At 45.7% G+C, this 17320-nt stretch overlaps 1 protein-coding gene across 1 annotated transcript in view; it reads right to left on the bottom strand.

Annotated features, from left to right (window-relative positions):
* The window catches only part of SPECC1 (sperm antigen with calponin homology and coiled-coil domains 1), a gene marked incomplete at its 5' end in the record, with an annotated part of 201217 nt that overhangs the window by 4875 nt on the left and 179022 nt on the right, over positions 1-17320 (bottom strand). The window contains 2 exons of the mRNA XM_080826605.1: positions 6234-6293; positions 13798-13914. Coding sequence (XP_080682731.1) covers positions 6234-6293; positions 13798-13914 — 177 coding nt within the window. The remainder of the gene's footprint in view (positions 1-6233; positions 6294-13797; positions 13915-17320) is intronic.

The raw sequence follows: 17320 nt of genomic DNA, 5'->3' as shown, positions 1-17320 counted from the left end.
TCAATATACTGAAATACAAATGAAGTATGGCTGCTTACAAAACGCAACCACTGTTTATGATAAAAACTCCTCAAAACCTAGAAAAATAGAGGGGTATTTCTTTTACCTAATAAAAGATACACACAAAACCCAAAAGTTGACCTCATACTTCATGGACAGAGGCTGAGCACTTTCCCACTAAGATCAGGAGAAAAGAACAAGGCAAGGATGCCTTCTCTCATCTTTCCTACTCAACACTGTACCAGAAGTTCTAGCTAATGCAATAAGGCAGGAAAAAGAAACAAAAGCAGGCACCTGGGTGGCTCAGTTGGTTGAGCAACTGCCTTCAGCTCAGGGCACAATCCTAGAGTCCCCGGGTCAAGTCCCACATCGGGCTCCCTGCTCAGCAGGGGGTCTGTTTCTCCCTCTGACTTCCCCTCTCATGCTCTCTCTCTCTCTCATGCTCTCTCTCTCTCAAATAAATAAATAAAATCTTAAGAAAAAAAAAAAGAAACAAAAGGCATACAGATTGGAAAAGCAGGACTAAACCTGTCTTTGTTTGCAGATGACATGACTGTGTATGTAAAACACTCCAGAGTTTACCAAAAAACCCACTGGAACTAATATGCAAGTTTAGCAAGATCTCAGTCAATAGCTTTCCTATTATAATACCATCAATGGACAACTGAAATGTAAAACCAAACCAAACCATATAAATGGCATTAAATTTTAAAAAAGGATATATATGCATATATATATCAATGATACATATAAATAAGAAAACTTGTTTATAAAACACTACATGCAGAAAACCACAAAGCACTGATGGAAGAAATCATGAAGCTCTAAATAAATGGAGATTATTGTACGTTCATGGATTGGAAGACAGAGTATCGACAAAATGTCAATTCCTCCCAATCTTATCTATAGATACAACACAATCCCAGTCAAAATCCCAGCAAGCTGGTTTCTTTTGCAGGGGCGGGGGGGGGGGAAGGTAGGTATTGACAAACTGATTCTAAAATTTATAAAGCAAAGGTACAACCAAAGAAATTCTACAAAGAATAAAGTTGGAAGATTTGATTTCACGATCTATCAAGTTGTATGAATCAGGGCAGTGTGGTATTAACCACGTGGCAGACGCTTGGATCATGTTATATCTATTTTATCACAGTAAGAATCATTGAAAAAAAAAAAAAGATAAGGCTTCCTGTCCTTGGGAGCTCATGGTCTTGGGGGATGGAGATAAATCCTACAGTCAGATTAATCACAGTGTAACACCGCACGAGCTATACAGCACTATCATGCGTTAAGAGCCCAAAAGGAGGGCATGGCTGTCCTGGATACAGGATCATGGAGGAGGTAAGACGGAGCTCTGGAGAGGGCCTGCCTGCTTGATTCTTGCCTTTGCTAGTCACTAACGTGTGACCTTTTATGGAACCGCACCTGCCTTAGTTTCCCACCTGTAAGGAGCATCTGTTGGGTGCAGTGAGTCAACACATGGAAAATGCCTGAGGGCGCCTGGGTGGCTCAGTTGATTAGGTGTCCGACTCCTAATTTCAGCTCAGGCCATGATCTCAGCGTTGTGAGACCGAGCCCTGCGTCGGGCCCTGCATTCAGCGGGGAGTCTGCTTCTCTCTCTCTTTTTCCCCTCCCCCTGCTCACGTGTTCTCTCTCTAAATCAATCAACAAATAAGAACATGCCTGGTGCATTGTAAACATGAACAAATATTTTTTTATACTATTCAATCAACTCTAAGTACCCTTCATAAAATCTGTACTGCAGGGCAGGCTCAGTTATGCCTAAGGAATGATTCCGATATCCTCCTAAAATCCTGAGTGGTGAAGACCTCCCTGTCCTGATCTCTGTGTGTACTGACTGTTTCAGTGGCTTACTCAATAGGCAACACCCTCCCAGACTATGGACTCAGCATGAGGGCCTTCCCTTCTCCAGGATACAGACACATCAACCCTTAGGGGACACGCATGCTGGCTTTCCTTCCAGGAACGGCCACGAGGCCACCTGTCCTCTCACCTCTTATTTCTGTGAGGAGTTGCTCACCCTTGTGACACGGTCGGCTAAACCTCGCTGTCAACACTGTGGCTGAGAAGGAATGCATTCTAAAATTGGGAGAACATGGTCGAGCTTTCATTTACAAAAAATAATCTCATCCTTGCTAATATGCTATCCCCAGGAACCTGTATTTACTTGGATCTACGCCTGTGAGTGATTTCTCGCCCCCTCACTGATCTTGCAATAGACCTTGACCAAAGACCTGGGGTTATGACTGCTGCCAATCCTGACTGTGTATATTTTGGAAGTATCATGTGTAATTAAGAACTGTTTTTCAATCCACGTCAAGGTACTGCAAAGCAAATTTCATAATGCGGGAAGCTTCTGTTTTGTTGATGGCACCAACTGGTTAAAATGCTCACAAACATCCCTAAATGCTTTTGAGATTAATTATTATGCTTGTCAGTATCTCCTCACAGACATCTGTAAAAATGAAACTGCCGGCTCCAACAATTAGTCCAACAAGATGATCTCATTCCTAGCTTGCACTAACTCCTGCCTTATGTCAGATACAAAGTAGGGAAAAGATGTCAAGTTAAAAAAGAAGCAAATGTTAGCTGTAACACTACAAAGAAAACCATATTCTGTGTGTACTATCGTCTAACAAATTCTCGTTTTTTTCTTGGATTCCTTACGTTAATTATCTGTTGTTCGGATAAGCGTCTGCCTTTGGCTCAGGTCCTGATCCCAAGGTCCTGGGATCAAGTCCCGCATCCGGCTCCCTGCTCAGCAGGGGAGCCTGCTTCTCCCTCTGCCTCTGCCTGCCGCTTTCTCCCTGTTTGGGTGCGCTCTCTCTCTGGCAAATAAATAAAATCTTAAAAAAAAAAAATCAGCTGTGTATCTTAGCCTTACTGGGATTTTTTCGTGTACATGACTACATTTTTATTATTTATTATTTATTTATTTTTAAAGATTTTATTTATTTATTTGACAGAGATCACAAGTAGGCAGAGAGGCAGGTAGAGAGAGAGAGGGGAAGCAGGCTCCCCACCGAGCAGAGAGCCCAATGCGGGGCTCGATCCCAGGACCCCGGGATCATGACCTGAGCTGAAGGCAGAGGCTCAACCCACTGAGCCACCCAGGTGCCCCTGAATTTGATTTCTTTAACGGGTATGGTCCTTTTTCGTTTTGAGTGAGTTTTGGAGAAATATTTACATTTAGTATTTGAAGAAAGAATATACTTGCATTTCTTTAGAAAACTGTCTATTCTGGTTTAAACATACTGGTGTAACGCTGTTCATAGTACTGATGTTTCTATGATGGCTGTACTTTTGCTTTTTCATTCCTCAGACGCCCTGCGTCCGCTGAGGGTGATAGACCCATGTCTCAGTCTGACTTCGCTTGGATTTTCCCCATCACCGATGAGACTGTGCGTCTTCTGAAATGTTTATGAAGCCACTCATGGTTTGCCTATTCTAGCCTTTGATAATTTTCTACTAAGTTGTCTTTTTATTACTGGTTAGTAGAAATTATTTATAGATTTTCTGTCTTCACTTTCTTTCTTTGCAGTTCTGTTATGATGTTTGAGGTTCATTAAGCATCTATGGTCTTTCATCATTCTGGAAAAATTTCAGGCACCATTTCTTCAAATATTCTCTCTCCCATTCTTTCTTCCCTCTTCTGGAATTCCCACTGGCCATGGGGCTTAGAAATTGTCTGATTTTATCTTCCATGCTCTTAAGCTTTGCAACAGACACTATCAGTTGGTTAATCTAATAGTCATGCCCAACCTCTCTATCCCTTGCAGGCTTCCTACTAAAGAGGAGCGAGAATATAAATTGCTTACTTTCTCAAATTCCCTTGCAGCTGGGGTGGCCATGTCACAGAGTACTGCCAATTACCTGAGGGACTCTGGGAAGACTTCTGATTTCCTTATCGAAGGGGAAAGCTATGAGGCACTTGTTCTATCCATTCCCTCTCCTTCCTGCCCTGCAGATGGGAGTGATGGCTGGAGCCTGGCAGCCATGGTCAACCACAGAGGACATGGGGACAAAGGGCCAACAGATTAAAGATGGTGGAATGTTAACAAGACACACTCTGGGGTCCTTGATTACAATACTGAGCAGTGAATCAATCCTGAAACTACTTCTGGACTTCTCATTAAAAAATAAAATGAACAGTTTTATGGTTTAAGCAACTGTTAGTTGGATTTTCCATTTCTTGAATTTGTCTTTTTTTTTTTTAGAGATTTTATTTATTTATTTGACAGAGAGAGAGACAGAGAGCACAAGCAGGCAGAGAGGCAGGCAGAGGCAGAGAGAGAAGCAGGCTCCCCACTGAGCAAGGAGCCCGATGCGGGGCTCGATCCCAGGACCCTGAGATCATGACCTGAGCCGAAGGTAGAGGCTCAACCCACTGAGCCACCCAGGTGCCCCTTGTTTGTTTTTTTTTTTTTAATTTGTCTTTTTAAAAAGATTTTATTTTTTGAGAGAGAGAGAGAACACACATGTGCATCCGTGTGTGTGCAGGGATAAGGGCAGAAGGGATTTCATGACCCTGAGATCATGACCTGAGCAAAATCAAGAGTTGAACACTTAACAGACTGAGCCAACCAGGCAACCCCTACCCCTTGCCCCCATTTCCTGAATTTGAATACATACTAATACAATTCCTCCATGATATTTTCCACTTTAAATAAAAAAGATTTTATTTATTTATTTGTCAGAGAGAGACACAGTGAGAGAGAGAGGGAACAGAAGCAGAGGGAGTGAGAGAGGGAGAAGCAGGCCTCCTGCTGAGCAGAGAGCCCAATGTGGGGCTCGATCCCGCACCCCGGGATCATGACCTGAGTCGAAGGCGGACGCTTAACGATTATGCCACCCAGGTGCCCCTATTTTCCACTTTTTAAATGTCTGTTTCATGTTCTGGATAATCTCCTTAGTTCTATTTTCTAGCTCAGTAGTTCTCTCTTCTGCTATATCTAATCAGGTTTTCAATCCAACTAGAGCTTTTTAAATTTCTAATTTTTATTTCTAGACATTTCATTTGATTCTTTTTACAAATCCTTTTTTTTCCTTAACGTTACCACAGTCCTTTCTTATGATTTTTATTCCCTCTTTTACCTCCTTAGTATGTTTAAACATAGGCTTTTATAGTCTCTTTCTTATTATTTTATTATCCCACGTTCTGGTAGATGATCTTCTTGTTTGGTCTAGCTGCTGACTAGCGCAACTAGATCATTTTCTTGAGTGTTTTATAATTTTGGATTGTGAATGTATTTTCAGTGGCCATTGTACCACTAGCTCAGAAGCTTTGTGCCTCAGCTAGTATAAGTTAGGGGCTTCTTGGAGCACAGAAATAAATTTGAACTCCAAACCTCATGTGGCCCAGTTTTCTTTTCTTGCAGATTTTCCTTTTTCTGGACACACACACACACACAAAACTAAGGTGGAAACTAACCTTCCTTATCACTTCCCTTGACTGGCAGGTAGATGTTTTTTAATTTCCCCCTTCACGAAGAAGAACATAATTTTGTGACCTTGGGTTTTGGGCAAGGGTCTCAGTACTAATGTTCTGTTTATGGGAACTCAGCACCTTGTCTCTTGTTCCTCTGTGGACATTAAATATAAGCTACACCCATTAGGTAGCCTTTTATTATGAGCCCTCTACCAACACTCCCGGACCTACTTCTGAGGCTTGCCACAGTCTTAGTTTATGCTTCGTGCTCTAGTTTCCACTTCTCTTTGAATTTCTGACATCTGGCCACTTCCCATTCTTTCTTCAGACCGCAGCTATGGGTTGATATTTTTATAATTACATTTTATCCAGATTTCTAGGTGGCTTGAACAACAGGGCTTTAATAATTCATTCCACTGTGCTTCCAGAAATAAAATTTATCCACAATGAAATCTTTGAAAAAACCCTAAATCATGTGTGGTTAGACTAACTGAATTTAAAAAAAAAAAAATTTTTTTTTTAAAGTAGGCTCCACACCCAGTGCAACCAAGGGCTTAAATTCACAGCCCTGAGACAGAGACCCGAGCTGAGATCAAGAGTCAGATGCTGAATGGACTGAGCCACCCAGGTGCCCCATGAATATTTTTATATTAGGGATCACGAGTAATAGATCTTTAGCAAGTGGATTTTAATGTTCTGTAAGAAACTGTTTAGTAGATGGCATAAAGTTCTTTCTCCTACAGGTAGAACAAAGTTTCACAAGGATATAAAATAGGATACTTACCAGGCTGGGTTTGATGCCTACACTTTCGGCTGCTTCAAATGCCAACAGGAGATTCTTTTTCTAGATTAAGAGGACAAAGACTGGAATTATTAACTAAAAATACACAGCTTTTGAGAAAATAAAAATAAATACAAAAACATATAGCTTTTGCCGGGAAAGAACACTAAATGACACTCCCACATAGATGATCTACTATTATAAAACACTTAGATTTTTTAAAAAAAGATTTTATTTATTTACTTGATAGAGAGAGATCATAAGGAGGCAGAGAGGCAGGCAGAGAGGGAGGAGGAAGCAGGCTCCCTGTGGAGCAGAGAGCCTGATGCGGGGCTCGATCCCAGGACTCTGGGATCATGACCTGAGCCGAAGGCAGAGGCTTTAACCCACTGAGCCACCCAGGTGCCCCAAATACTTAGATTTTTAAGTCAAATATGCAAACAAGGGTTTCAGTCTAAGGAAGAAAATGATCGGCAGGTTATAATTAAAATGACATTACCGATCGATTCCTGACTATCAAAGATAAATATTTGTGAGCTATTTTTTACTCTGCCACAACTTATGACATACACATTCTGTTGTGGATCAAGACTTGTTTCATCACGGTGCTGTATACCATTTCCCCCTAGAATTCTAAAGGCACGTTCCACAGTTAGCCCTGATTTGTAGCTCCTTCCTGAGACTGTTTCTGGCTGTTCTGATGTTTCCTCACCTGGATGAACTTAAGAATCACTTAATTATGCCTCCCCCTCTCCATAATTCATTTGAGATTAAAATTTAATTAGATTGGTATATTAAGTTTAATCAAGACAGTCGTGTTCCTCTAAGTATTCATGTTTTATGTCCCCCAGTAGAATTCTGTGATTTTACGCATTTGGATTTGATACATAATTTTATCTCTTCGGCCATTTCCCCATAGTCTTTACCGTCTGTCCTAGGGTGCACATCTGCTTCCTGAAGGTGGAGGGCTCTGCCTTCAAACTGACGCAAACTCTGCTCTAGGTACCGCGTCACAGAGAAACAGAAAAGACAAGGCAGTGCACGTTTTCTCCCAGGCTGTGGTCTAGGCCTGGAAAAGCGGCTGATCTATGGTCATCTCGCCCAAGACACTCAGCCCTCTTCCTCCAAATTAAGGGAAGTTTATGGGCATGAACTGGAAACCTGTGCGTGTTTCCATAACACTGCTCTCTGTTCTGCTGAGACGGGAGCTCCTAAGTTGGCTCCTGACTGCCCTTTACCGAGCCCAAACTTGTGGCAGCTGTCTCCTCTTTTGAATTTATTTAAAGTCCTTCTGGTTAGTGTTGAGGGGAAAGGGGGTTTGTAAGCCAGTTTTGTGGCTACCACTATTCCAGAAGTCGTGGCGTTTGATAGGCCATGCCAACTTGTTTTCTTTCTTTTCTTTTTTCTTTTTTAAGATTTTATTTATTTGACAGACAGGGATCACAGTAGGCAGAGAGGCAGGCAGAGAGAGGGGGAAGCAGGCTCTCCACTGAGCAAAGAGCCTGATATGGGGCTCGATCCCGGGACCCCGGGATCGTGACCCGAGCTGAAGGCAGAGGCTTTAACCCACTGAGCCACCCAGGCGCCCCTTGTTTACTTTCTTTTAAAGATTTTTTAAAAAAATATTTATTTGACTGACAGAGATCACAAGTAGGCAGAGAGGTAGGCAGAGGTGGGGCGGGGAAGCAGGCTCCCTGCTGAGCAGAGAGCCCGATGCGGGGCTTGATTCCAGGACCCTGAGATCATGACCTGAATCGAAGGCAGAGGCTTAAGTTACTGAGTTATCCAGGTGCCCGCCAGGGCACCTGGCTGGCTTAGCTCTTGGAGCACGCAGCTCTTAATCTCACGGTCGTGAGTTCGAGCCCCGCACCGTACATGGAGCCTACTTAAGAAAATAAACAGAAAGCTGCACCAATTTTCAGTTCCAGCCATAGTGTTTAAGTGTGCATTGACTCACAGGTTTACCTGCGTAGACTATTATGAGCAAGCACTGTTAACTAATTCTTCCATTGCAACAGTGTCAGGTCCCTTCAAGAAGGCTGGGGGTATGGGACGTCTGGGTGGCTCAGGTGGTTAAGCGGCTGCCTTCGGCTCAGGTCATGATCCCAGGGTCTTGGGATCGAGTCCCACATCGGGCTCCTTGCTCAGCGGGGAGCCTGCTTCTGCCTCTGCCTGTACTCACTCTCTCTGACAAATGAATAAAATAAAATTAAAAAAAAAAAAAAAAGAAGGCCGGGGGCGGGGGTAGAAAGCTGCCACTTACAAGCAGCAGAAGGGAGTGTGCCCAGGACGGAACCCGCAGGCCAGAGCCCTTCCCGCCACAGGAGAGCGGAAGCCCCTGGTAGAGCTCTCTGCCACTGGCCCCACTAGCAGGACACCTCACCTAAAAGTGGCAGAGGAAAGCATCCCAAGTCCAGATTTCTCCTCTCACGTTAAAACTTTGTTTTAGGGGCGCCCGGGGTGGGGGGCTCAGTCGTTAAGCGTCTGCCTTCGGCTTGGGTCATGGTCCCAAGGTCCTGGGATCAAGCCCCGAGTTGGGCTCCCTGCTCAGCAGGAAGCCTGGTTCTCCCTCTCCCACTCCCCCTGCTTGTGTTCCCTCTCTCGCTGTGTCTCTCTCTGTCAAATAAATAAATCAAATCTTAAAAAAAAAACCAAAACAACTTCTTTTCAGACACTGACACAAAAACACTCCGTTCTAAGACTTGAATCTGAGTAGAAACGTGGAAGTTTCCTGGGCTGACAGATAAATCCGTTTTTTGTTGGGAAAAAAAATGCCCAAACCGCCCACTGACTGTAGCTTCCATCTCTTTGAAGTCTTTGAAGACATCCTTGTTAGTATTATCAGAAACTCCCTACTTGACACTGACGTCCAACTGACTCGCTTTCATTACTTCCACCCGGGGAGATGGAACAGCTCCTGCTTTCTGAACTTCCTGGGCTGTGTCATTAATCTCACAGACCCACAGTCTTCCACACTCGGACAGGGGTGCTCCCTGATCACAGCATCCTCAATCGGGGGAAGACGTACAACCCTATGTGTAGGGGCCACGGGGCCCTGTACCACCAGGACAATGGGAAGTGAGTCAACGGCGGCGTCTGGCTGTTGCGTGTCTCCAAATGGGCAGCAGGTGACTGGGCAGCTGGCCGTGTGGTTGGGGATCATGATCACCCACGACGAGACAACGCACTTTCACAAGGAGGCAGTGCTCATGATTCAAAGCGGGAAAAGCGAGCACTTTGAGGTTCATTATTTTCCAGCAGATCCAGAGTGACCTGAGGACGAAGAGCCCAGGTGTGTTTTGCACAAGAGCAAACACTGCACACCTTCAGAAGATTCCTGTCGTAGAGAGTGTGTGCGGCAGTTTTAGTGAGGTCCTCTGAGTATCCGGATTGTTTTACGCCCGCTCTTGCCTCAGTTATCTTGATACCATCACATGGAAAGGCGGAGGCTGCAGAGCGAAGAGAAGGGACACGGAGGTCACTGCTGGAGGTGGGCTCTGCCTGTGAGGGGCTCCAAGCACAGGCTGTGTGGACCCCCCCACAGCCCTGGCTTGTCTCCTCCTCTCTGGCTGCTACACTCTGGTTCCCTCGGCTGTCTGTTGACGACAAGCAAGAGTCAAGGTTCCTCAGCCTTCTCTCTATGCCTCTGTGATACTGTGATTTACAGCAAGAAATGTACATTGGTCTTTGTCCATGGTTCCCGGCACCGTGCTCCTAAAACCCTTACCATTTCCCATATAAGAGCCATAGCGGCATCATTTGTTACAATCTTCGGTTTTCGTCCTCAGTTCCAGAAACGGCTTCAGAACAACAAAGCTGAAATAGATGTCTTCTGTTAGTCATACAAACCTCTTTCAACCACACCTGGGTTTCTGTTCAAGAGGTGATTTTTCGAAAAAACCCAGATAGGGGTGCTTGGGTGGCTCAGTGGGTTAAAGCCCCTGCCTTCAGCTTAGGTCATGATCCCACGGTCCTGGGATCGAGCCCCACATTGGGCTCTCTGCTCAGCAGGGAGCCTCACATTTCTCTGTGAAATAAATAAAAAATCTTAAAAAAATAAAAAAAAAAAAACCCAGATAAGCTAAGGATGGGGGCTGGCTGCTAGAGGAACCAGCCATGGGATCAAAGGGTTGGAACTTTCAGTCCCATATCCCCTGACCCCAACCTTAGGGAGGGGAGATAGACCGGACATTGAGTTCCATCACCGAGAGCCAATGGTGTAACCAATCGTGTCTGTGTAAGGAAGCCTCCATTAAGCTCAAAATGATGGGGTTCAGAAAATGTTGCACCCCAAAGTCCAAGGAGACAGAAGTTCTTGTGCTTTGGACCGTTTTGGACCTCCCCCTAGGGGTGCCCTCATCCAGCCGGCCATTAGTGTCCTTCAACATCCTTTGTAATAAACCGGTAACCTAGCAAGGAGACTGCTCTCCTGAGTTCTGTGAGCCACTCCAGCAAATTAATCGAACCTAAAGAAGGGATCACGGAATCTCCGGTTTACAGTTGGTCAGTCAGAGCAAGGTGACAACTACGTGGTCATCGGGGTCTGAAGTGGAGAGCGCCGTCTCATGGGACTGAGCCCTTAATGTGTGGGACCTGAAGGGAGACAGTGTCAGAACTGAGTCACACCTGAGGACACCCAGCTGGTGTTACAGAACTGCCTGGTGTGGGGAAAAACCCCCATCCGTACAGAAGGGTCGGAAGTGAAATGCCAGAGGCAGAGTGGATACAGACGAGTTTTTCCCTCAGGACCTGGGACCGAGGTGATCTCCATTCTCACGGCTTTAAAGACAGCCTCTGCCCGCCCTGTTGGGTACAGTAGCTACACCTGATACGTGGCTACTTAAATCAAAAGGAATTAAGATGACACATTCAACTTTCCAGTCATTGAAAGCCACATCCATTAACAGTCCAACGAACTAGTAGCTACCATATTGGGGAGCACAAACGGAGCACTTTTCCATCATTTTGCTTCCCGTAGGCAGCACTTACCTACGCCCTGATGACTCCTGAATTTGCCTTCCAGCTCTGATCTCCGCTCTGAACTCCACACATTTGTCATCCAACGGCCTGCCTGACCTTGCACACTGCATTCTTCAGGAACAGCTCCCACTTAACATGATTAAAAACAGAACTGTTGTTTTGTTTTGTTTTCCAAATGTTTAATGCTCTTGTGCGGCCTGCTTCGTGGACTACCAACAAGGCACCACACAAAAATTTTAGGTCTTGAGATCTTTATATGCTCTGGGATGGTTAATTCTATGTGTCGACGTGGCTAGGCCATGGTACCAGATGTTGGCCAAACATTATTCTAGATGTTTCCATGAAGGTATTTTTTTAAAAGATTTTATTTATTTATTGGACAGACAGAGACCACAAGTAGGCAGAGAGGCAGAGAGAGAGAGAGAGAGAGAGAGAGAGGAGGAAGCAGGCTCCCTGCTGAGCAGAGAGCCTCATGTGGGGCTCGATCCCAGGATCTTGGGATCATAACCTGAGCCGAAGGCAGAGGCTTTATTAACCCACTAAGCCATGCAGGTGCCCCTCCACGAAGGTATTTTAAAGATGAGATTAATACTTAAATTGGTAGACTTTGGATTAAGCACATCACGGGTCATAGTGTGGGTGGGCCTCACCCCATCAGTTGAAGGCAAAAATAGAAAAAGTCTGATCTCCTTCGAAGAAGAGGGAATTCTGCCAACAAACTGCCTTCAGATCCAAACTATGGCACTCAACTTTCTTGTACAAACAAACACACACACACACACACACACACACACACATATACCCTATTACTTCTGTTTCTCTGGAGAACCCTGGCAAACACTCCAGAAAATTAAATCCCTCTGTTATTATCACCATCAGCGTCATGACCATGCCTTGGGCTTTATTTAAATCCCGGTGTGGGATTATCAAAACAGAACCTTCCAGCATCTCTATTCCTTCCCCATCTCAGAAAATGACCTGTCAGGCTAGACACACCTCTCTCCTCTTGTCCTCCCCCACAACTAACTAGTTCCTAAGTCCAGCTGATTCTATGTCTAAGACCTATTCTGAATCTTTCTCCATCTTTCTATCCAGGATGTTACAGCCCCTGTTGCATCTAATGGCTGGCGTCAGGGACGCTGAACCTCACGCTGACATCTGGCGTCCCATCCAGTGGTCCCTCACTCATTTATGTTCTCTTTCCAGCTCTTTTTTTCACTTAACAGCCAAAGAGAACTTCCAAAAACATGAATTGTGTGTCTCTACCATTTAGAACCCTTCAGTGACTTCCCACTGAGGTTAGAGCAAGAGGAAGATTTCTTCCCAGAGTCACCTGTGGAAGCCCTGCAGGGTCTGGCCCTGGCTGGTCCCCAGAACCATCACCGGCCTCTCTTCCACACTCACTGCACTCTGGCCAATGGGCTTTCTTCCAAGTCCCCAACCACACCAAGTGTTTTTTTGTCAGGCTGCTCCCTTCCTCTGGAAGTTTCCCCCTAGCTCTATTACTAGCTCCTTATTTGTTCTGCATTTCATTGCCTCTCAGAGAGGCCTTCTCAGCCTTCCTGATCTAAATCAGGAAACCTGTTCACTCCCACAGCATGAAGTTTCTCTCATAGCCCTTCTGCAATTTATTTATAACATTACCTGTTACAGGTCTACTCACTTGTGGACCTGTGTCTCTACTTAAGAGGGCAAAGAACAGGTCTACGTGGTTCACTGTTGTCTTCGTTACTGTGTACGATGTTTGGCAAGAAATATTTGTGGAGAGAATGAGCAGGGCCCAGAGCAGCATTTCCCAAAGTACACTCTCTGGGATACGATTTTGTAGGATGTTTTGTAGGATGTTGCCACGGTTTGGCAAATTATTAGCCCGTGGACCAAATCTGGCCCGCAGCCTGTTTTTGTAAATAAAATTTTATTGGAACACAGCATGCCCATTCGTTTTCTCTGGGGTCACTTGGGCGCTACCATGGTAGATGAGTAGCTGTGACCAAGACCTGTGGACCCACAAAGTCCACCATTTGGCCCTTAACGGGAAAATTTGCTGACTCTTGTTATAGGTAATTGTATTAAAAAATTCTGTGGATCTGATAAATATAGGGTTAAACAGAGTCACACAGGTTTCTTTCAGCGGGACTTCTTGAAGACGTTACTGTGCTAATGAGCTCCGTGAATCTCTAAGAATGTGACATAATATACAGTTTCCCAAGCTTATCTGAGCAGCTAGATCCTTTTGGTGGTGCTTCTGGTTCTTCGGAAGATTTCGAAAATGCTGGCTAAGGTCTTAAAACCATGTGAAATTTCATCAGGGCTTTCTCTCAAAAAATGAGTGATAGGAACTTCTCAGCAGTCACAGTAAGCTGGTCTTCATCCCATTTTTCTAGGCCATGAGGGACACTGAGAGGTATTTACTGAGGGTAGGATCCTACGGCCTCATCATTTGCTCAAGAGTTCTCTCTGCCTGGTATTAATATCCTAGTTTCCACTTGGAGTCTATGAACACCAACCCATCGGGAAGTACGGTCTTATAGGAATTCCCCTCACATGTTCTAGAGGATAACCGGGGGTGACTGGGCAGGTGACTTACTTTCTCCTGACTGTTCAGCTCCTGATACGGGATGTGGGCAGGCAGGTAGGTGTGGAGGAGAGCACAGAAGGCTAAACCATCGCTCCAGCTGCTGCTAAAATTGGTGATATCGATGTTCTGTGGGGGGAGGAAAAGCAGCATTAATCTCCAAACTGTGCAAAGGCAGAGAGGACGAAAGAGACTATGAGTAAGGGGGTATCCACCTCTGGGTCTGCAGGAAGGCCGGATAAGAAATCACGCAAGACTTCAGGAAGTCCATTTAATTCTGGTACCGGCAATGGCCCGGCGTTGCCCAAATCCACTCACAGAATTGTGTGAAGAAAAGTCTTCAGGGCTCCAAACCCTGGGAATTTCTGCCTGCCTGGTGGTATATTAAAAGCTCGGAGACATCTCATTCTCAAATCTACCCACTCGATCAGTTTTCCATGTCCCAGCACTGCCCAGATTTATCTGGTCAAGGAGGAATCCTCACCATGATCGTCATGACGTATGACCCCAATGAACAACAGGTAGACTAAGACAAAACAAAATCTTAAACACCTAGACGGCTGGTCTCATGTCTTATTCCCACTAATACCCTCTTCTCCCACAACTTGAAGGGCTTCTCAGGGAGAAGGAAACCCCTCCATACTCAACAGTGTCCTTGTTAGCACGTCAAATACCCAAGGGTTATGGGGCCTCCCAAGGGAAGACGGGGTCCTCCTCTAGAGTAGGTGGGAACCCCAGCAGATGCCTGGTACAGAGTGATGAGGCAAACAGAATCTTTAGAGGCAGGCAGCCCACGGAGACAACAAAGTGGGCAGAGGTGAGTGGACGGTGAAGAGGCGGCTCTTTCTGACCGTGTGGATGCGACTTCCCCCTCCTTCTGCCCAAGCCACAGGCCCATCGGCAGCAGCTCCACTCTGACTGTCTGGGGAGTGATGTAGGATGTCTCCCCCAGAAGCGATGGCACTTGACTAGGGGAGGAGGGGTGGAGAGGAACATGACATGAAGGTAAATTGGAACAGGGGGAGAGAGACTCCTAATGTGTGTGTAAAAGCTTTGAAGAACACAGGGAGGTGGAAATGTGTAATAAAATATGGTACAGTTTTCCCATGCGCGTTCCTGAGGGGTTTGGAAGCAAATGGCCCGCCATCTCATTTGAGCATTTTATCTAGATTTTCCCTGTGTTAGCCTGAGCTAGTTTGGCCGCTAGCGATGAGGTAGGTTCAAATGGCTCCTTTAACAGGAAAGACACAGAGGCCGGAGGCAGTGGCATCCACGCATCACACACACCGGGTTTACCTGGATGACGGACACTCCGGCAGGCCAAGTCCCCACCCTGTGGCCCTTTCTATCAAACCTCTCCTGGCTTCTAGCCAGAGTCCAGGATGACCCAGGCGGACCCCAGAACGTTCTCCCACAAAGCGCCGCCGTTCAGGGAAGTCAGATTCTCCAGCCTGTTTGCAGTTACGTTTACCTGGGGGAAGGCTATCTGGCCGAGGGCAACACACAACCATAATAATGCCTCTTCATTCCGGTTTTCATGACTCAAGCACAACCGGATTTTAAGAGCTGCTAAAGTATCCGCGTTACATAAAAGTCTGAGAATGCCCCGTCTCCGTTTTCGGGCTGAATATGCACCAGTCCGGCCTCCTGGTAAGCTGATCATTTGCATTCCTGGCTTCAGACAGTCTCTGTGGAGACTCTGGAGCTACCCGATGGGGCCTGGATGCTGCTTTGGAAATGGGAAACACTGTAATTTTATATTTTCTGAAGAGGTCTGCATGTTAAAAAAGAAGAGGAAAGACATGGGGTGGGGGAGGGGGGCACATCCTGTCCAGTTCACTCGAAGTCTCAGGCACTAGAACCAGATGCTCATCGGGCCCTGGGGAGTGGAGGCAAGGAGCCGGGGTGGGCCAGCCTTTGGAAAACCAGGCCTCCCAGTGCTCGTCAACACAGAGGCCCCCTCCTTCCTTTGGCACGCAGAGATCATCTGAGACCCCGTCTCCAAGCCCATCTCTCACGGTGCCTGTGACCTGACGGAAGGAAAGTTCTTTCCAGGGACCGCTTGCTGATGGTTATTGCTCACGCTCGGCACTGGGGCATCTGTGAAAATGGGACAGGCATGCACCACACCTGGAAGTGTTCGCTCCTAGAGGCAACGTCGACATACACCCCATTTCATCGTCAAAAGAAACTGAGGCCATAAGAAGTGGTGTTTTTGTCAGAAAGGCCACATTTTAAATAGAAAGCCAAATATCCAATGAGTGATCAAGATATAAGTCCTTGAGATATGAGGGCCCACAATGTGCCTGGTGCTGGGCATCTCCTTGTTTAATGCTCAGAATGACAATACATGGTAAGTAGCGCTGTACCCACTTCACAGATGAGGAAGCCAAAGCAGAAAGAAATATCGCTGGGGCCAGAGTCAGGGGCAAATTGCAGGTCTGCCCGAGAGCAAAGCACGTCATGTTTGCTGTCCTTCCTTCCTTCTTTTTTTTCTTCCTCCTCCTCTGCCTACCGTCCTTCACAAATTTACTTCACACCTAAAGCTTTTTTAAGGTTTGAGAAATCTTTCATTTCCTAAAACGTGAGACCATTTTACACGCTTATCTCTTGTATCATATTTTTCTTTATGATACAGAAGGTCATTTTCCTTCATCTGCACGATCTTCAGAAGCATTCTGAGAGGCAGGAGAAATCCAAAGTGGGTGACGAGGCCACCCATCTCACAGAACCAAGAAAGTGCCCGGTATTTCAGCTAACTGTCACTTAGGAGAAGGTCTGATTTTAAAGATTTTATTTATTTATTTGAGAGACTGAGAGTAAGAGAGCACAGAGGGAGGAGAGGGAAAAGCAGACTCTCCATTGAGCAGGGCGCACGATGCGGGGCTCAATCCCAGGACCCTGAGATCACGACCTGAGCTGAAGGCAGATGCTTAACCGACTGAGTCACCCAGGTGTCCCACAGCAACAGTTTTTGACCTTTAAGTATAAATGAGCAACAGGTAGAAACTATAAAGTCTGGTTGAAAAAAATTAGTCTAAATGACTCACAACATCAGGAGAGCTCAGAGAACCCGGATGCTTCTGGACAGATGGCAGCTTGCGGGCCTTTCCAGAAACATGAAGCCCGCTATACAGCAGACCCTGGTACTTCAGCAGCAAGACCACACCCAACACTAAACAAGAAAGTGCCCTATTTAAAAAAAAAATGGAATTATGGAAATTCCAAATCTAGGCGGGTTATCAAGTCCAACATCTGGGTGAGGAAATGCTTCTTTCCTGTAACCCACAGCCGCCATGTTTAAGACTGAGTTGTTCCGACATTGGAAGAAATGGAAGACAACCAGCGGTGATCAGTGATCTGCAGCATTGTACTCATCCCAAGGCTATCAAGTAAAAACTCTACCCTTCTTAGGATAAAGTGGAACAGCTCAGTTCTAGTTCCCTGAATGTCATCTGAAATCCTAATTCCACTGGAGCGACAAGAGTATCAACAATTCCCAACTCAACACAGCTGTTTGAACAACTGATTTCTG

The sequence above is a fragment of the Martes martes genome, assembly GCF_963455335.1.
Source record: "Martes martes genome assembly, chromosome: 16".
Classification (NCBI taxonomy): domain Eukaryota; kingdom Metazoa; phylum Chordata; class Mammalia; order Carnivora; family Mustelidae; genus Martes; species Martes martes.
Note: the sequence above shows the minus strand (reverse complement) of the source record. Positions and strands in the feature narration are given on the sequence as shown.